This window comes from Odontomachus brunneus, unplaced genomic scaffold, assembly GCF_010583005.1.
Source record: "Odontomachus brunneus isolate Ranch 3 - 2012 unplaced genomic scaffold, Obru_v1 Obru_scaffold_005, whole genome shotgun sequence".
NCBI classification, from domain to species: Eukaryota; Metazoa; Arthropoda; class Insecta; order Hymenoptera; family Formicidae; genus Odontomachus; species Odontomachus brunneus.
In genome coordinates this window covers 256,184-278,022 of record NW_022639455.1, presented here as the reverse complement: position 1 = coordinate 278,022, position 21,839 = coordinate 256,184, and the positions used below count along the sequence as shown (strand labels likewise).

The following is a 21,839-nucleotide window of genomic DNA, read 5'->3' as shown; positions in this document are numbered from 1 at the left end:
TATAGCCGTAGCCTTCATTCGCATTAGAGTTGTTTTTTTGTTTCGCCGGAAAAATGTTAAGTGTAACAGTAGAGCAACGAATTGTTGTGAAATTTCACATGAAACTTGGAAAAACTGCTACTGAAACATATAATTTATTGAAAGAAGTGTATGGCAATGAATGTTTATCGCGCGCACGTGTTTTTGAGTGGTTTAAGCGTTTTCAAGATGGCCGAGAAGACGTTCAAGATGATTCAAGCCCGGGTCGTCCTTTCGTTTTTCGTCAAAAACGGATGACAATATCGAAAAAATCGGTAATCTGATTCGATCTGACCGTCGGTTAAGTATTCGTGCAATTGCTGAAACTGTACGAATTGATAAAGAATCCGTACGGCAAATTTTACATAACAATTTTAACATGAAAAAAGTGTGTGCCAAAATAGTGCCTAAAATTCTCACGTTTGAACAACAAGAAGATCGCAAAAATGTTTGTACTGACACTTTGAATGTCATTGAAAATGACCCAAACTTATTGTAAAGGATAATAACATGTGACGAATCGTGGTTTTTTACTTATGATCCTGAAACGAAGCGCCAATCCATGCACTGGAAGAGCCCCTCTTCACCGAGAGCCAAAAAAGCTCGAATGAGCAAATCAAAATTTAAAGCAATGATGATTGTTTTTTTCGATATTCATGGGATTGTGTACCTTCACTGGGTTCCGGAAAGTCAAACTATTAATCAACATTACTACCTTTACGTTCTTGCTGAACTCCGTGAAAGAATAAGGAAAAAACGACCCGAATTGTGGAAGGATAAGTCATGGGTTCTCCACCAAGACAATGTGCCGGCTCATTCCGCATTGTCTGTCAAAAGGTTTCTAGCCAAGTTCAGCATCCCAGTGTTAGACCATCCGCCTTATTCGCCAGATCTTGCGCCGTGCGACTTCTATCTGTTTCCTAAGGTGAAATCTGCCTTAAAAAGAACAAGATTTGAGTCCGTTGAATCTGTGAAAGAGAAAGCGGCACGCGTCCTGAAGGAGCTGACAGAAGAAGACTTCCAGCACTGCTTCGAACAATGGAAGATTCGCATGGAGCGTTGTAGGTATAGAGGAGGGGTGTATATTGAAGGTGATAATAAGTAAAAATGTATGAAATCAAAATAAAATGTTTTACAGCGTCAGTCTAGTTATTTAATAGCCACACCTCATATGCGGCTATAAGGAACATCTTAGGACTAATGATATCCACACCCACTAATGTTTTATTAAGTCAAACCGGAGAATTATCTCTAAGTATTAGACGTCAAATGGAATGTTGTAAACTAATAGTTAAATCTTTCTCCAATAAGTTTGATATATTTAGAGAGGGATTAGAGAAATGGTTTCTTCAAGATTCGCTTCGCAAACTTAATAACACTACACAAATAAATTTTGACGATTGGCCGTATATTGCTAGACTGGTTTTAAATAATACCCATAAATTATCCCACATTAAAAACTTCTCACTCTGTGGATATTTAAGCTATCTTTATAACAATAGATTCACCCAGATTAACATTGACACTAATAAGTTTATACCGTTAAAAGACTATGGCAAAAAATGCGGAAATTTTCTCCACACTAAAAACAACTCCAAACTCTCTATAACTGGCATAAACAGGTTAGCCAACCATTTTATTGAATCATTCAAGTTTTCACTTATACTCTTTACTGATGGTTCCATTGCATCAGATAGTAGTGCCGGCTTTGGGGTATGCGCTCCCTCCTCGGATATTAGGATCTCTATCCCTATCCCAAATATCAATAATATTTTCTTAGTGGAGGCATACGGAATACATGCTATAGACATCGCTATATCTCAGGGCAAGAAGAAAGTAGGCATCTTTTCTGACTCATTGAGTGTACCTAAGAGTATTGAAGTCATTGACACTTGGGGTAAAAAACCCATAATCTGTTACGGGTGTATATCAGTTGGACACGGGGCAATTGGACACAGTCCAATTACAAGTCGCTGTTCCAAGGGACCCTACAAATGTCTCTAAGTACACGGTGCTGTGATTGGCTGTGTCCAAATGCACCGTGTCCAAGTGCACCGCTCCCATCTGTTACGATATTATATATAAAATTATTCAAGCCAAAGAAATGAACATTAACATTACTCTTGTGTGGATCTCTGGACACTATGGTATAAAGGGCAACGAACTGGCGGATACCCTTGCTAAACTTGCTTCTGGCAGCACTGAAGACCCTCCTTTAAATCATTTACTTGATCCATCTGACGTTTACAGGCATTTGAAAAAGCCTATAGAAGATGAAGGAACTCAAACATTGGAAACGGAATTCAAAGTTAAAGGCAAGGAATACAGGAAACATATTAAGCAAATTTCATGTAAACATTGGTTCAGCGGGTCCAAGAAAATCCCCAGACAAATCATTACCATTATGGCTAGGATACAATCTCACTATATTTGCACAGGCACACATCTTATGCGGAAAAACATCACCTCTAACGACAATTGCGTATGTGGAGTTTCCCCCAGAAACTTGGATCATCTGTTATTCAAATATTCTCTACATAATGAGGAATCCGAAAAACTCATTACGCAGCTATATATAACAAATATCATGAATGTTGAAGATATAATAAGGCAGCTATCTCTAAATTTTCTGTACCGTTTATATTTATCCTTGATTTCCTCAAATCTACTAATCAATCCTTATAAACCATATCCTATAACGTATCAGTTGTTCACAAATCGTTGAGTGGTGTTGGGGGTATGCCTTTTGATTACCTAAAACCATATCGAGAGAGAGAGAGAGAGAGAGAGAGAGAGAGAGAAAGAGAGAGAGAGAGAGAGAGAGGTCTGTTCTTCTCAACTGAATCAGTGCTGCACTTCTGATGGAAGTTTCGAGGAAACTAATTATGGAATCAGCTGATCATGAAATCAACTTATGATACTTAACTAAAGCGATTAGTATTTTGTCTATAAAAGTGACAGATATTTATATTGAAGAAAAAGAAGAATGCTGAAACACTTATATTAACATATAAAAGAACAAAGATTTATTGTTTCAATTATACTTTAAGTTCGAGTGAAAAGTTGACTTCTCCTGAAGAAGAGTATTAAATACATAACAAATACGTAAACAAACAACCACTACATCAATAATTATATTATTGTAATAGTTAAAACAATGGCTGCAAAGATATATCAACCCGATCAAGAACTAGAAACAAAAGTTAAGAAAGGTTAGGATTTATTTACATACAATTTATTATTGACCTATTATTAATAACTGTGCAATTTATTGCATAGTTATTATTATATACATTTCTTTGCTGGTAATAGTAATATCATGTTTTAAATAATTTGGTAAACTTTGTTGTGTCAATCTGATGTACACACACATACACACATGTAATTAAATTGACTAATATAATGTCTATGGCAATGTTGTAGCAACTGAACGTATATCGGAGAATATGCATATTGTGGCGAATGAGCCATCACTCGCCTTTTATAGGCTGCAAGAGCATGTGAGGAAAGCTCTACCGCCAATGGTGGAGAAACGTGTGGAGGTGTTAGCATTGCAGCAACAGTTATTAGGTAGATGTTACGATGTTGAATACGCAGTCAGCGCAATTAAAACCATGCAAGGAGCTGGGAAAAGTTTTGAAAACACACTGGAGTTCATAAAGAATGCCATATTCTTCAAGCAACAGCTGAAGTATGAGGAGCAGCGACGCAATAAGAAGGATAACAACAGGGATTCCGTTTACAAACGTCTGTCCGCACATATTCCCACTTTGGACCATTTGCCAGATGAAATATCCGACGTTGTCAGAGAGACTGCGAATCGGGTAGAATCTATGATGAATCATGCCAGGCATTCTAGCGAAGTACAGAAATCGACTACTATTCATAATTGAAGGGATATATCAAGCTGTTTTGTGGTTTTCTGTGATAATTACTATTTAAAGCGAATGTTATGCATTAGTTGTAATATACAGTGTACGTATGTTATAATGTATGATTACTATTAACGTGTACAATCAAAGTGTTGACAAACACATATGTATCCACCTGATTGTATTATAAGTGTTGTACTATAAGTGTGATAATTGTTTAATCTTATAGACATTTTTGTATTAAGTTATGCATATTTACATTATATCTATACATTGTACCTTGAATTTGTGCATTGATTATCACGATTGACTTGATATATTTTGAAATAATTCCGTATGAGTAGTCAACAGTTTAGCCAGTCAACACTTTTTGTTTGAATTGAATATGAATTTACGAATATTATTAATTTTGTTCGCATATTAATTCAACCTATAATTCATAATTATATTATGATCTCATATAATATCTAAGGAATCTGTTTAAGTAACATGCAGAGAAAATTTCTTGATACTGTAATTGTCTCAATATTTTTGTTAATATTTCGACGATATGTTGACAATATTTTGTCTTAAGATGCAAATAGTTTATATCTTCATCTCTTATATCTTTTAAGTACATTAGCTCGTATTCTAAGTCTCTTTTAATGATAAATGAGCCTCTAAAATTGGCTTATAAGCTTTCTGATTAGCTATGAGTGGCCATTGTCTTCGAAATATTTTTCTAATATTTCTATTTCTAATATTTCTAATATTTCTATTATTATTTCTAATATTTCTATTTGTTTACATTTTGTACAAATTCTTAAAGAATTTTTCAATTGTATTTTGTCATCAGTTAAATTTGAGAATTCACTTTCAAAATATACTATATATAATATGTAATAAACTTCATTTTTATATTTTGTAGTAGTTTTCAAAACTCATCCGTATAAACTCGCGTATCGCGTAATGTATACATATAAAATACATAATACATAACATAATACATAAAAAATACATAATACCAGAGAGAGACCTGCAAACGATTGCCGGCATGATCTCAGTAGCCAGTGCTAGACGCATCTAACTAGATACGCCATTTAACAAAAATGTGCCTAAGGGCTATCACACACAAAATTACATAGACGCATATGCATAGCATAAGATCATATGGACCAATGAGCATTGAATAATAAGTCGCCATATTGATGATTGATACTTAATATTCGATGCTCATTGGCCCATACTATCTTATGCTATGCATATGCGTCTATGTAATTTTGTGTGTGATGGCCTTAACTCATCGACATATATGGTCTATGCTTTTCAGCTGACTGCTGAACTGGTGCAATAAGTTAAAGTGAGATAAGTATATGTTTTCTCACTCTAACTTATTGCACTAGTTCAGCAATGCAGCTGAAAAGAACAGACCAATAGAATGGATTGCTAAATGAGGTGATAGGGGTAGGAACAGATGTAGAGTGAGAGGCAGACAATAATAGGACACCTTCTCTTTTCCAAGTAGGAGTGTAGCGCGTCATAATAGAACCTTAATCATACTGATAATTTATAATAAATATTTCAAATAGTTACTTGTGATTTTAGTCTAGTGTAACATTTTTAATATTTAAAAAATATTACTGTTTTATACATAATAACATTTCATTAATATTGAAATGAGAATAAGTATGAATATATATATACCTCATTTAGCAGTCCATTCTATTGGTCTGTTCTTTTTAGCTGCACTGCTGAACTAGTGCAATAAGTTATATATATATATATATATATATGTCACTTTTGATCACCAAAGATGGCCGCGATGAAGATGTCTCCTCATTGCGTTGACTTCACACTCCGCGTCCTTAAAATACTTTACGCTCTGTCCAGATATTCTTACGTCCATGGTTGCACAGTTTTCGCTCGTGATTGCTTCCGCTCATGATTGGTTCCGCTCTCGTTCCGCACTCTGCTATTCCGCTGCATGGGTTTGCATCCTTACACAAAACCAATTTATTGGTTACATATTATTTAAAATATCTTGTTAGATAATACGCTACCAATAAACTGGTTTTGTGTATCATAGTGTATGTAGCTGGAAACACTCATAAAGTACTGCATATAATGGGAATAAAGTATAGTTGTAAAAAGTAAGAATAAGAAATTGATCAATCACAATTGACTATTCTTCTCACATTCGACTTTGATTAGTCAATTTTTTACTTTATTTCTTACAGCCAGACATTATTTCTATCGTAGGTGATCTTTTATGTTGTAAAAATGCACATATATGTTACGATACGTAACCTTAAGATCGTCGTAAAATGCATATGCATAGCATAAGATCATATGGACCAATGAGTATTGAATATTAAGTCGCCATATTGATGATTGATACTTAATATTCGATGCTCATTGGTCCATACTATCTTATGCTATGCATATGCGTCTATGTAATTTTATGTGTGATGGCCTTAATGAACATCAAGTATTAAGACGCCATATTAAGCTTGATGCTCAATATTCGATGCTCATTGGTTCATATGGTCTTATCCTATGCATATGCAGTTATGTCATTTCATGTATGATGGACTTAAGACTGTTTTGACCAATAAACATATAGCGTCAAGTAGCCATGTTGATTTGCGAAATATGTTTATTAGTCGAGATGGTTTTATATTATGCCTTTGCCCTGTATTTTGAGTTCTTTTTTAACGATAAATGAGCCTCTAAAAGTGACTCATAGCCAATCAGAAAGCTTATAAGACATTTTTAGAGGCTCATTTGTCGTTAAAAGAAAACTCAGAATTCGGGCCTTTGTATTTATATTAAGGAGTTTTTACAATTCCGTAATTTAGATACGGTAAATACTGAAGTCACGTGACTTCATACCATATTCCGTTTTTACGTCGCCTAGCACAAAAAAGTTTTTGCACGATGAATGCTATGGTAACGTACAATAAAACAATATTTTATAATAAGATGAAAGTTTTTCACTCTCTTCATATGGATTTTGGGATATAATCTTCCTTAAAAGTATGAGATCATCTTGACTTGTGAATCTCAATCGTTCAGATTTCATTTTGATAACCATAACGTCGACGTTACTCGTGAATGCTATTTTTCATAAATAACATTCGTACGTTATCTGAATAGCGTTAAGGTGACCGATGCGCATGCGCAGTTTGGTCTTTTGACTCGATGACGTCATTTTAGCGTTTCCGTATCTATACCGTATGTTTGCGAAAATTCCTATTATGCATATGCATTTTGCGATAGTCTTTAATATAGAAAGAATTATTTTGTTATACAGATTGTGATTTGTTTATTTCCTTACCTATTATACAAGATAAATGGATAAATTGAAATACAAATATTTGAGAAGTACAATCAAAAATACAATCAAGGGACGTCTACATTGGAAGTAAGAGTAGGAAGTAGGAAGTACTAAGTAGGAAGTAAGGAAGGAGTACTAAGTAGGAAGTAAGAGTAAGAAATTGACCAACTATAGTCGAATGTGAGAAGAATAATCAACTATGATTGGTCAATTTCTTATTCTTACTTCCTACTTCTTACTGCTTACTTCCAATGTAGACGTCCCTTCACAGTTTGCGCAGTGGTTGGTTATGGTAGCAATCAAAAAGATCATTCTGGGGTGCGTTCCAAAATTCAACTTTGGTTACTATAGTTTTATAATTCATGTTACGTATACTGTAGAAAATAGTAACCAAGGTTAAATTTTGAAACGTATCCCAGTTCGTGAGCCTGTAGTAATGGTTCGTATATACCTAGGTTACATTCCAAAATATCATTTTTAAGGACAATTTTATTTAATACTTTATAGTTCACATATTGCATATATTATAAGATATTGAGTAAAATTTTTTTGTTAAAAAGACGTGTTGGAATGCAATCCTAGGCTACCGGGTTTCGTTCCTAAATTCATCTAAAACTGTTTAAACTGTTGTGTCGCTGACTGTACAAGTGCGCTATGCAGCTAACACAAAAAGTATCTTTATGAGTGACAGACTTAACGTCTGCTGTAGCAGCATGATGTAACCTTATAAGAATATTAATAAATTGACGCCGGTGATGAGAAGACATGGTTGAAGATAAGTGTCGAAGATGCTGACAGCAACACAGGGAGGACGATGTTCATTTGACAACACAACTTATCTTTATCGATATATTATACGGTAAGTCAAATACTGTTTCCTGTTTTATAGGTTAGATTAGATTAAGTTGTATCTGTAGTACCTATGTGATTTTATTAATGATTTGATAAGATTATTTATTGCTTGTATTTATAATAATGTGATGCGTGTGTAAATAAGATGTGTATTGTCGTTATAGTGCCAATAGTATCAAAATCGGTGAGCCTTCTGACGTTCGAACCTTCTGATATTTTCAAGTACGCTTTCCATCCTTCCTGCTTTACAAAGATATCCACCGTGGTTTGCTACTCCAATTTTGAAGCGTTTTGTGGTCTCAAAATACTATTTTCGTAAGTCCTTCATCATAGATTTAAAGATTTATAATCAAATAATTATCAAATATAATCAAATAATTATCAAAGAAATGATTCATGTCTCTAAATAAATATCTTCTAAGTAGTGAAACTTTGAAGAGCATCTTAAACAAAACTTTATTATTTCAAAAGTACTTTAGAATGGTCTTTCTAAATTCTTTAGAAACATTAAGTTTTTTAAAAATTCACTATCTAATATTATTCTCAAAAATTTTGAAATCTTTTCTGACTTAAGTAAAGATTATTTTATTTAATTTAAAGATTCTATATATATTAATACTATCAAAATAAAAAAAATGAAAAATTTTTATAATTAAAGATTATATACAATAATTCAAATTTATTATAAATTATTCTGTAACTGAAATTAATAAGATTTAAAAGTTTTGCAGGCTTTGAAAGTTTAGATTGTGCATGATGGTTATTTTAGTATAACATAACCAAGTGATTACATTCAGAGTTGGGAAATAAAGCAGAAAGCACATATTCTTACATAAAGATATAATACACAACGCATAAGGAAATTAATCAATTAAAGTTCTCATTTTTATTGCCATGATAAAAATGAAAGGTCAGTTCTAATTGGTCAGTTTTCTTATGTGTTGTGCATATGCCTTTATGTAAGAGTGTGTGCTTTCCAGCCAACACGTTACTTATAACACTGTCACAACCACTATAACCGTCAATCTTTATTTTTATCATTAATTATCTCTATTCAATAGATGATGCATTGGTCATTAGATATTTTTGATTGGATAGCAATACCTCGATAAATATCGGGGTAAAATATCGAGTAAATACTGGAAGATAGTATGTGATTTTATTTTATTCTTCATGTAAAAATGATTGTTAGTGCAAAATCGGATTTAACAATTTAGTTATTAAAAATTTTAATAAATTTAATAATATAGGTATACTTTTAGTGTAGTTCACTTTTGGTGTGTAAGAAACCATGGAACAAATGTGTATATTTTAGGCATACCTGATATTACACTAGGCATACCTATATTATACTAGGCATACTTAATATTAAATTCATTAAAAATTTTTAAGAGCCAAATTGTAAAATCTGACTGACAATAATTTTTATGCAAAGAATAATCAAAGATAAAAAAGATAGAATCAAGCTCATAAAGAAATATTAGTTCTCCGATTCAGAATTATTGCAGTTTTGAATAGTTTGTTCTTTTTAGGCAAACTAGCTACACTAAAAATAATAATTTCCCATACAACACAAATATCTGAAATACATCCCAGAGACATTCCAGAGATATCACATTGTCTCTGGAACGTCTCTGGGATGTATTTCAGACATTTGGTGCTGTATGGTTCAAGTTTAAAAAAATAATTTTATTTTAAAATCAATTACGTATTATATTTTAATATTATACAAAAGTAACGAAAAAATAACGAACCGTTACTTTCTTAGTACGATAACGGTAACGAGTTACTTTTTGAAATTAGTATTGAGTAAAGCTAATGAGTCACTTTTTACGAAAAGTAAATGGTAACGCGTTACTTTTTTTATGTAAAAATGTTGACATATGTTATGACATCTGCCACAGCTATTTTTTAGTTCTGAAAGCTCGTTTTTTTGCGTGTATGATGAAACATTGATTAATTATGATGTAACCAAAGTAGAGAATGTTACATCAGCGAGAAATATTAGTTACTAGAAACAAATGATTGTAGCTGTGTGGTAAACTTCTTTAATATATGCATACAATAAGAAATTTAGGAATAACTGCCATTTTCTTAGCTACATGAAATAATGTGCATTTTTAATGTCACCTAATATAATTGTATTTCATAGCGAATGCATTTCAGCTGTCATAGCCAATTCTTAGCAGTTAAACGATTAGCCTTTTGACTAAGTTTGAATCACGCGGTTTAGCTGATTACTAAGTCATTTTTTGCGTGCAATTTCGCGTCACGGTACATTTGATAATGGTATAGCTCATAACAGTTTTAAGGAACACTGTCATGAGGTTGATCGTCAATATTGGATTAATTGAACGGGTTCTATATTCGTGTATCTTCTCGGATTCGCCCACATAACCGGCCCGGGATTTCCCTGCAATTTTTGTACTCGCCGTACGAAATGAGTATTCTGCACGCGTCTCACGGGAGAAACCGCTCGAGAACTATGCGTTATAACGTCATACGTTCCACGTATGGGGACTGACTTCAAATTACGTCGAATAATAATAAGGTTCAAGTCAAGTAGAAGCTCGACTTCTTCCAACATCCAACATTTGACGGAACAATCAATCGTACGGCGTTTGACCGGGCGTTCCATTTAAGCTGTGGGATTTCCCAACATCCTACGGTTGTTACCCCTCAGATAACAAGAATAATTTATTTACACAAGATGAAATTCCATGGTTCTATCTAAAGACGCATAGTTCTTCGTATCCCCTCTTTTCATTTTTTCTTGGCCTTTAACCCTTTGATGACGTATGTGCATCATATACAAGTGCACGTTCAGATTTATTATTCGTTCTTAGCAAATATATTTCGCTCACGCTTAGTAGGTCGCGAAGTACAAATTCCTGAGATCGATAATAGAAGGAAAAATCTTGGGTAAAAGGTCTGTCGGCAGAAGATAAAACTCCTACACAAAGAGAATGATTTGTTGAATCAAATAAACGTTTCTTTGGAATGGTCCAAACAAATTTTGGTTGTCACAACAAAAATATTTCGTTGGAACTAAGCCGTAACTAAATATTTTTGTTACGTCAGACAAAACTTTGTTCGATCAACTAGAAAATTTGTTTGGACCATTCCAAAGAAGTGTTTGTTTGATTCAACCAAATCGTTCTCTCTGTTGAAGGACCTCAGGCGATGGTTCGGCTGTGCATTAATCAAATATTTAAAGTTGCGGTACAAAAAACAGTACTAGCTATATGGATCGCCAACCTTCATGCGAAGATGGCGTGAGAAGAAGACGAATGGCTCGTATCTCTATAGATAAAAATATGACGAAACACGTTCGAAGTCGCCGAGAAGTGTGACTTAGGAATTCATACTTCTCTGCACGATTGCACTACGATTGCGGTATATTAATTTTTTTAAAATTCGACCGTATTTATCAATCAACTCGTTGAATTAATATTAAATCGTAAAAGCCATCGACCTGTGAATTCATAAGCGCGACCGGTCGATCGCCCTGACTTTCATCCGTATGAATAAAATTTTGTTGAACGGCACCATTTCGAATAATATGTACCATTCGCTTGTGAGAAGTCCGCTTATCGGCGACCTATCGCGCATAAATCTATAAATGTTTTATCTATAAATAATTACAATTGTAAGAACGTAGCAATTAAAATGTAGTTTAGAAAAAAAAGTATAGAAGAAAGATATAATCTAGGGAAAAAAGATATAACTTTGAACGCTCTTACCGCGCAACACATCAATTTACATAATTCATTAGCGACTTTGACTGCACGTGTTTCGTCACGTTTTTATCTATGCAGATACGAGCCATTAAAGGCCGGCAATATCGAAACTTAAACGGATATACATAGATGCCCATATATTAGTGTTCGAAAATATCGATACGACTATTGATACGTATCGGTGTGCCTCTGGCATCGATACGTATCGGTATGCCTCTGGCATCGATACGTATCGATAATTGTATCGATATTTTCGAATACTATCATATATTGGGCGAGGAAGATGTTTGCACACCTCACTCGTGCGAAAATTTCTGGGGAAAGAGACCGCTGCAGTGTGCTTCCCACTGCATTGTGTTCAGTTCATCGGTTGGTAATTCTTATATGAAATATCTTACTATATACACATATACGTATATTGCTATATACGCACCTACCATACGCACATATTAACCCTAGGTATATACACTGGAGTCTCCGAGACCCCAGGCAAAGTTTGAAACTCTAGTATTAGTAGAGAGAATAAGTAAGGAGGATACGACTGCCGTATAAAAAAAATTTAAAGTCTCCTCTATAAATAGCAACTGTCGGAGCAGTCAATTGTCTATCAGTTTTGTAGTAATTCACACGTAAAGTAAGCTCAGGGTATCCCAGACCTTAGTGTGCACTTCGTGTAACTTCTTTTGTAAGTATATTTTGTAATTAATTTTACTCGAGTTCATAGTGTAAATATATATTCTAAAAAATGTTAAATCAAATAAATAACGTAAAAATAAGAACTAATTTTTATTGGAAGACAGAAACGTTTGGACTAAACGCCAAAAATGATACTGTCTTGTGAATATTATTTACCGCTTTTAAATTATTGACGTTTTTCTTTTTCTGTTTCTGTTACATACATTACAAGTTATTAAGTTTGTATTTTTTAACAAAAGTCCTAACTTATATCTGTCTGCAAAACCGCCAGAAAATAGAAATATGAAAAATCGTCAATCTTAAAGCCTTGTAATTTTCATGATAATATTCCAATATTTAAGAGCGATTTTTTTCTAATGTTTCAATACGTCTTTATTATGTGATGCTTATTATGATTTAATTCTAATTCTTAATAAATATATGTGCTTATCAGTCTATTAACAATCGGGGAAAAAAAAGTTAAAATACGGTGATTTTTACCGGAGTTATAATAAAAAAAATAGCTGAGGTCCTTCAGACTCCAGTATAGTATCTACGTATGCGAAAAATAAGTATGTATACCTAGAGTTAAAAGAGAAATCAGTCGACCACATCGATCAGAAACCACTTAAATCGAGTTAAACAAACTCAATTTCAGAATTGTATTATATGTTCTCGGAGAAGAAAACGAGGATGGCAACTATACAAGTTTTGTATGTGGAATTAATGTATATAATTTAACTAACTATTTTATATTTATTTTGACTAAAGCTTCGGTTGCAATTTTCAAAATAATTTATTAAACTACATACATTACAATCCTGCATACAAAACTCGTATAGTTGTCATCGCCATGTTATTTTCTGAGTATGAGGAACTAATTACTCTAATTCTTTCGATTTCATTAACTTTGATTTTATTAACTTTTTATCGCTGACTAATGTTGACTAATGTTGCAGTTGTAAACAGAATTGTAAGATCGTAACTTGTTCTTATAAGACTCGTAAGAATCCCACTAAAGTCCATTAAATTCAAGAATTCCTTTACATATTGATATAAATAGTAGATGGCTCTACAAAAAAGTTTATATATATATATATATATATATATATATATATATATATATAACTGTGTGAAATTATATAGTTATTATATTAATTAATTATAACAATTATATTTACAATAATCTTACAACTCCCAACTTTTTTTTTATTCGCAACTCTCAACTGATAGCTAATTAAGATAAGATTTACTTGCCACATGGCGGAAGTTATTTCCAGGCAAGCAAGACGTTGATTGGCTACCGCGATATTCTCCAACCAACTTGCCGCGTCCTGTGTACAGAAGTCTTATTCACTTATGAACATGTAACGATGAACGATACGGATACTGCTACAGAAGTCGCGGTTTACGTAAAACTGTGATTCAGCTTCTTATGATTGCTTTGTAAGCTGCGACTTTACGATTTTATGATTGATTTATAAATTTGGTTAGAGTTGTTGCAGAAATTTTATAGTTCAAATTTCAATGTTAAGTTGTTCATCTAGCTCGGTTTTTATTCAATTTTTATTGCGACAAAATTTACCCTAAGATTAGAAGACCCTGAGATTTAATTTTTTTTTGGCTACTCGGCTATACTTTTCAGTCTTCGTCGTAAGAAGAATGCATCAAATAATGTATCACATATTGTTCGAAGTACATCTCTGCACTGAGAAAAAAATATTTAAAAATTTACTTGTGTGATAAAAATTTATTTTACAGAAATAAACTTTATTTTAGAAAAATAAACTTTATTTCATAGAAATAACTTTGTATACCACAAATAAATTTTTCAATATTTTTTTTTAGTGTGCTGAAAATGATCGCGATTTGGCCGCCGAATCGTCAGCGCGTCAAAATTGCCGTCACGTAACGCACCGTCGAATAATAGTCCGCGACATCGCGTCACGACGCATAGCGATTGTCGTTTCGACGAACGTGCGGCGGTCGCAGTTTTCGTTTTCACATTTTCACATTTAGATTAATTCAGTGAAGCGCTGGCCGGCTTTCTGGCGGAAATATGCGACTTATGAGTGGGCGGCCGCGTAAAATTCGCCGCTCTGTTCGCGAAAATGAACGCGAATTCGGCACGGCGCAGCGATCCGCGAAGCGTAAATTGTTTATCGACCTGGGGATCCCTCTCGATCCGCCTTGATCGCCGCGCCGAAACGCGAGACGGACTCTCTTTCGGGAAACGGAGCACGATTTTTCTTTCCCTCCATTATTCGCCGGGTTTAATTTTAGCGTCATTGCTGAATGATACTGCCACGCGAAACGCGCCGCGGTCAAAACAGAGCACCGCCAATATTTTTAATCCCGTAACCCTGGAAACTACGTTACATGGCGTGATATGATAAATTTTCATTACAAAGAGATAAACTTTTTAGAGCTGATCTTGCTGATCGGTTTTAGTATACGCCTTTTATCGCATATGTTTTATCGTTGTATTAATGTTTTGCTCAAACACGTGTGTAAATTATCACGCTGTAAATTACCACGTGTGTATTTTGTGGACGCTTTTGGCAATTGTAAAATTAAGAGAATATTGTGCTACAGGCCTGTTATGTTTATTTAACATTCATCGTAATTATAATATTATTGTGAATACCTCATTATGCTCCTATTTTCGTGCATATTCTCGCGATTTCCCGAAATGTTTAAGTTAACAAGATGTTTGGTTGACTTAAACAGAATTCGGGTTACTTCAATCGGAATTTCTGGATCGTTCATATTCGACCAGATATTTGGTTAATTCAACCAAACCTTTTTCTCCGTGCACTGTTCTGTATTCCACCGTCGTCAAATAAGAGTCATAGGCTCGTATTAATAGTCGTTACTTGAAGCTTCTTTCAGGTGAGATACTTAGGTCTGAGTTCAGAGTTAAATGAGAGCTTTTTTTAGTTGAATCGCTATTGTAGATATAATGTCACATGTATCATATAATTCAACTGAAAAACTTGGATCTAATTTTAAATAAAACTCTCACGTGAGACAAATTCCAAGTAACGACTATTAATACAGACCATAGATTGTGACGATAATGTGGTAAAAACAAATTAGCGCTTTTGACGTAACATGCTGGCCGCATGGAAAAAGAAGAATTTGTCCGCCGCAGCTAATCAGGATTTGCGGAAAACGTTTTGTTGCTGCGGATTCTTGCTGCAAAGTTAATCTTATGTTTCCGTGGCGTTCTGCTAGTATCTAGACATTCTTATAACGGCGATTATATTGTTTTGCATTCCGTAAGGATACCAGACGCAATTGCAATTAGCGACTGAATACGACCGGCCGATGCACGCACACGTGTGCGTCTTCGACGATGCGTTGCGGGGTGCATAGCCCGGATGTAGCCTCTACGGTGTGTAACTGCGTAAATGCAGCGACCGATTATCCACTATTTGAGTACGATGCGTTTCTCTCGCTTTCCACTGCTACGCATTTTACGACCACGTGGTTCTGACGTTCATGCGAAACGTCACGATTCGCCTTACATTCTCGAAGCGTGTTGTATTGCACGTCGTAGTGATTTATCGGCGGCTGTTTGGTCTTAATGGGATTGTTATTGATTGATAAAATATTATAAAGAACCGACCTTAACAAGAAATGTCTCTCGCGTGTATACGTGCCTTCGCATATGTAACCGAAATGCGTCGAATGATTTGTAAATTTTTATCTAATTAAAACGAATTCGCAGATTCGCTCAAAATAAAGATCAAAATTTGGCGAAAAATGAAGGCGATTTTGCTATCCTGAAAACGTCTGCCGAAGTACAGCTCTGAAATTTAGAATTTAATGATCGGATTATTTTATTTTAGAATAAAATCACTGCGATTGTGCGTGCAACGCAGTGACTTTCACCTAAAAATATATATATATATATTTTTTTTTTTTACAGCAATCATATCGTAAGTAATTGTACGTGAAACAAAGACAACAACATATTGTCTCCGCAATTAAGAGCAATTATCTTCTGACCGGCAAATCGCTAAATCCGTATAGGCGCGCGAAAGTGCGCGGGAGAGTTTTGGAGAGATTCAAACGATCGTCGGCGAAGATACAGTGTGGAAAGCTAATATGAATATCCTGTTCGCCGAAAGTCGTGCGTGACGCGGCGTAATAGCAAAAGTCGGGAATAAATGGGTTTTGTAGGGACATATGTGTCATTATTTTCAGATATATTTGAGATGTAGAAATAATCGAGAGTAGACACTACTAGAAATAACGGTTATCGTAAAAATAGAGAATTTCTAGAGTAAGAGTATTTTCAAAACCGAAAGTTGCAGCACGTAACCACGCGCGAAAGTAACTCGATTACCATTCCAAATTTTATTCTACTCATTGCTCTCTTTATAAATATCTTGTGTGTACATTTATACTTTTTTATTTACATTTCTTTATAAATATGTTCACAGAGGATGGCTGCTCTTAATTGCAAAGATAGAATATGTATTATTTTTGTTTCACGTATAATTATCTGCAATTTGATTATTGCAGAAAATATATCTGTTGAAAATTACTCACGCAAAAATTCTGCGTCATTTTGCTGTAGATTCTATTTATGAGTGTCTTTTAGGTAGCTTGCAAATTTCATGAAATTTACAAGCATTTTACAATATTTCCGATGTAATCCAAATTAACGCACATAATTGCGCGGATATGCGTATTTCACTTTATCTAAATTGCACTAACAATGATTAATGTATATCGAAAGTACATTCGACTTTTACACATTTGTATGTATTATGAAAGTCTTGTGATAAAGCCCAGATTACCTCGTAGATCGTGAAGAACAAGCAAATTTGCAGAGGAAATAAAGTACGCACCGCTTTGGCGAGACACCTGTGACACTGTGTGTGTATTTAAATGACTGTGAAAATGTTAATATAAAAATAAATGTAAAAGTCATGCATGGACATGTACGAAATCATATAATAACAATAACTAACTTATCCGATTATTTATACAGTAACAAAAATATGCAATGTCGATCTTCTTGTAATCGAAAATTCTTGATTACAAGTTGTCTTAAGACAACAGAGATTTTGCTATATTAATTGCATTCCTATTTTCTGGGAATGCTTGCAAATTGCGGAAGTTTTATCGTCAGTCGCCGTAACGATCGGACATTGCGTGACTTGCGACAGGTCAAAGTACGTTTCTTTTCCTTTTCTCTTTTCCGTTTTTTATCGCATAAGAACGCTCTGCACATGTTACGTTTCGTTACTATTAATAAAAAAATGTTGAAAGTCCCAAGAAGATGTATAAGCTTTTAATATAAAGTATGCCATCTCTCTATACGATATGTCATCTTTTCTATACTTATAAATTTGTTTATCAACTTTTTATATTTTAATGTTTTTCTTTTTATCCATTTTATTATTTCCTATTTCCTCTATTTTTTTTTCTCTCTTTCTCTCTCTCTCTTACTTTTTTAGTTTCCAACTTCTTCGTACTCTCATTTTGTTTTACCAAATTTTATGTCAAATCATCGTTATTCTTCCTCTTGTCCCGCTGCGCTCCCTTCCGCGTCATTTATTCGTTGCTCAATTGACATTCCAACAGTCTGTCCGACGAATCTTTCCCGTAAGGATATGCGAGTTCCCGAAAATTCCGAAAAAAGCGTCGACATTGAAATTAATTTCTACAAAAATAATGATATCGTGAGATTTGCGCTAAATATAGTCATGACAAATTATTAACATTTTATTTTCTTAATTACTTAATAATAGTCTTCCTAATACTAGTCTTCACTCTAATATTACCTAATACTAGTCTTCACTCAACTAGAAGCGTGTAAATATACACACGATCAGCCTCACGCTCGTTTCTTTGCGCGTTTACTTGACGCTATCACGTTTCTTAATTAATTGATTAAGTTAAAGAAAAAATTATGAGATAATTAATAACTCTGCATGATTTGTTACAAAAAGTAAATATAATCTTGAGAAGTTGGTATGCAATAAATCTATAATTTCAACCACCTATAATTTCAACGTAGCGTGCACGTATCGTCTTATTGCCATTCGTATACTTTTGGTGCATTGCAATAATACATTTGTTTCATACATTTATCGGTGAGTGAGCGAAATTGTATCGAAATATTAATATATTTCACAATTTTTCTTATCAGAATGCGCTCTCAGGCTGCGCTGAAAATAAAAAGTTTTCACGAATCGCAAGAGGGAAGAGGATTGGACAATGATGAATTTATTATAACGCCGATATCTCTGCCGTACCAAGGAAAAAAGTGGTTAAGTCACAAATGTAGTTAACCACTTTTTTCCTTAGCACGGCAGATCTATGAACCATACTTGGTTCATACACATTAAACAAAGGAGAGTCGAATAGACATTGCAAATAGTATAATATTGTACGATAAAACGAAGAAGAATTATGCATCCCAGAAACATTTGTCCACGCGTTCGTGATATACATTATTTATTTAACTCGAAGAATAACTCGCCGGTAGCACGCTGGGTTATCTGATTCTGAAGCTGGTGCTTTGTATAGCGTTGCACCTTTCAGACGGCTTGCGACAAGCGCGTTTTGGACATTACCGTCACTTTATTGCCTACACAAGCTTCCCTTCTGTATTACAACGGGAAACACCATCGGGGTTATGACAACCGCTATTTGCAATTGACTGCAACTGCGATCTCGGCGGAGATATTATTTTTTTTGAATGTGTTCTACAGTCACTACGGAGCGATTTTGTCGCTGATGCATACTGCATAAGTGGTATGCAAGAGGAGGAAGATCCAAAAAGAATTGAGAGAGAAAAAAAGGGAAAAGAATGTATCTATCCGATGCGACGGTTTAGAAGATGTTGGAACGAAATTACGGACGGAGGATGGACGGAACGAAAATAAGAGATGATGAGGAATGTGCGAATGACCGAAGTCGCGCATTGAATCGCGGAATCTTGAAAGTTCCTGATGATATGTTCGGCCGATTTTGAATAACCGAATATATACTAACGTAGTAAGAAACTTCTGAGGTTCCTTTATCGGAATTTTAGAAATCTCGAGTGTCCTTAATAGAGACTATAGGAGAGATGTATTGGATGGGCCATTGGAATGTCAAATGGGCAACGAATATATGACGCAAGAGGAATTGCAGCGGGAAGATAAAAGAGAGTAATGGTGATTCGACAAAATAAAACAAAATTGGAGTATGTGAAAAAATAGAAAACTAAAAAAGTAGAAAAAGGAGAGAAAAGACAGAAATAGAAATAGAGTGGAGGAAATAGGAAGAGCGCTGAAAAGGAAGGCATTAAGATATAAAGAGTAATAAACAAATCCATAAATAATAATCTATAAACAAATCCATAAATATAACAAACAAAGATAACATTCCGCGATTCAATGCGCGACTTCGGTCGCTTGTGTAGAGAAATGGTATATTTTATATTAAAGGTTTGCAAATTTTCTTCGGAATTTCAATATATTAATTATCATATTTTTCTTATTAATAGTAACGAAACATAACATATGTCACGTTGAATTAAAGTGTCTGCTATCGTTATCCGTTTCCTTGCTACCTTTCAGATAATTATATAATCTCACGATCGTAAAAATGATTCCGAAATGTTTTGAGTCAATAAATCTATTTACTACCTGACGGACTTTTCCCTAATAGATATACTTTACAGATATAACATATACAAAATGAAAGATTCAGACAAAATATTCAGAAAAAAGATGAAAGAGGAGTGTAGACGGAGAGAAGAATGGCGAGGGTTTTAGATTAGCACACGAAATGAGAACTAGGTATTGTGATTAAGAGGAAGAAAAAAAAGGGATATTATGTGACAGGTTGAGCATGACAAATGATTAATAGCGAATATGCGGAATATACACAGATATGCAAAATGCACGACGTAGTATCCGTAAGAAAACGCAGGAGATAAAAGTATCGCGCACTCTGCGTAGTATTATTACATAAATATCAATTCTTTACGAGGTAAATCTTTGAATAACCGAGTATTCAAATGGAAGCGTGCAAAAGTAGGTCCCATTTATGTCCGGACCGGCGTTGTTCATCAAAAATCGTGTTGAACCGCCGTAAAATTTGTATTTGGGCGAAAGAGCCGAGTGGAGGGGTGGTCTGGCGTAGCGAAGGTGGGACGGCAATGGTAAACCATCGTTGCCGTCGAAGACCAAACGTCAGTTGGTCAGTGTGCGCTGCAAGTATTCGAAGGGAAGTTCACGCGGGATCATACTCGTGTCTTCAGCTTCGAACTGGCACTTGCTCGAGCTAGTCCTCACGTATCTTTCGTCTCGCTCCTTGGCTCTCGTTTGCCGATACTCTGCTTCTTCTCGTATATAAGGTGAGAAATGTCCTTGGATCAGATGTCCTCGGATGACGTATACGATATTTATTTATTTTTCTTCTTATTAATCCTCACGAGAACTTTTCGCGGAAATCTAATTTCGTCGTTTGCTCCTCGTACGAAAATATTGACGAACGCCAAGTCACGTTTGTTTGCTGAGAATATGTCGAATAATTCGGTGTAAATCTTTCGCCAATGCGAAAGATTGTAGATCTCACCGAAAGTACAAAGGAGGTAAGAGAAAGAGAGAGAGAGAGAGAGAGAGAGGGGGAAGGAGAGAGTGAGAAAGAGAGAGCGCTTCGCGAAATCAAAAATAATATACATCGTTAAAGTCAGTTAAGAACAGCAAGAAGTTTTCAGTAGATTCATTGATTGTTTTGTCGCGGTGTCCCATTATTCACTAATCAAATTGTTCGATCAGATTGCTGGATTATTAACTACCTTATTTCTCTGTGAATTCTCCCGAGTGGATCCGAATTAACATCACCAATCAAGTGTGTCGCGATTAATCATTAATTAATAAAAATAAGTAAACGCACATGTTTCTACTTCTTTCTTCGAGTTTACATGTGCGGAAATTTTCGACTGTGGGTCCGAACTTTCTTATGTATGTTCTTATGTATGTTCTAAAGAATCTGTGTATGTGTAATACACATGAATCACATCAATCCTATTTAGCGCTTCTAAGCAAAAATGCATCAAATGCAAACTAGATCTTAAAGAGAACCTCTCGGCAAAGCTAGTAGGTTAAATAGGTCAAATAGAATCAACAAAAATTGATATAAGTTTCAGAATATCAAAGTAAACGTTAAATGGAATATTGAGATCGAAAGTAGGATTAAATTGCTATTAGAGTATCTAGAAAATTGCACCTGTAACTGCACGTGCCTATACGAAATACTTTTCTCACAATAGTTTTGTTTAATAATTAAATTGTTGCTTTACCGGGCAGTTGTGATGAATATCTGAAGGTCATTTGAAGGGAGCTTCGGCGA

The 21,839-nt window shown here is 34.5% G+C and overlaps 2 protein-coding genes across 6 annotated transcripts in view; both read left to right on the top strand.

Annotated features, from left to right (window-relative positions):
• Window positions 1–2,844: 2,844 nt before the first annotated feature.
• On the top strand, window positions 2,845–4,293 carry LOC116850233 (BLOC-1-related complex subunit 8 homolog). Its single transcript, XM_032828270.1, has 2 exons — window positions 2,845–3,230; window positions 3,442–4,293. Exons 1-2 carry the CDS (start codon window positions 3,176–3,178, stop codon window positions 3,909–3,911), a joined length of 525 nt encoding a protein of 174 aa, XP_032684161.1. The 5' UTR covers window positions 2,845–3,175; the 3' UTR covers window positions 3,912–4,293.
• Window positions 4,294–7,629: 3,336 nt separating this feature from the next.
• The window catches only part of LOC116850266 (3-hydroxy-3-methylglutaryl-coenzyme A reductase), a 29,318-nt gene continuing 15,108 nt past the window's right edge, over window positions 7,630–21,839 (top strand). For 2 of the 5 annotated variants that reach the window (XM_032828365.1, XM_032828349.1), the window contains exon 1: window positions 20,672–20,841. Coding sequence is in view for 2 of the 5 variants with exons in the window: in XM_032828340.1 (XP_032684231.1) it covers window positions 7,995–8,065 (71 nt within the window). In the remaining 3 variants the exon portion in view is untranslated. Of the gene's footprint in view, window positions 8,066–8,222; window positions 8,374–20,671; window positions 20,842–21,024; window positions 21,079–21,839 lie in introns of those variants that run through there. The other 3 variants (XM_032828355.1, XM_032828340.1, XM_032828332.1) reach the window with 3 other exon arrangements.

What these genes read in the sequence shown, in the direction of transcription:
- LOC116850233 (XM_032828270.1), top strand. Translation starts at nt 3,176, where the DNA reads ATGGCTGCAAAGATATATCAACCCGATCAAGAACTAGAAACAAAAGTT. An exon ending in AGAAACAAAAGTTAAGAAAG is followed by an intron (nt 3,231 to 3,441) that starts GTTAGGATTTAT and finishes GCAATGTTGTAG; the next exon opens with CAACTGAACGTATATCGGAG.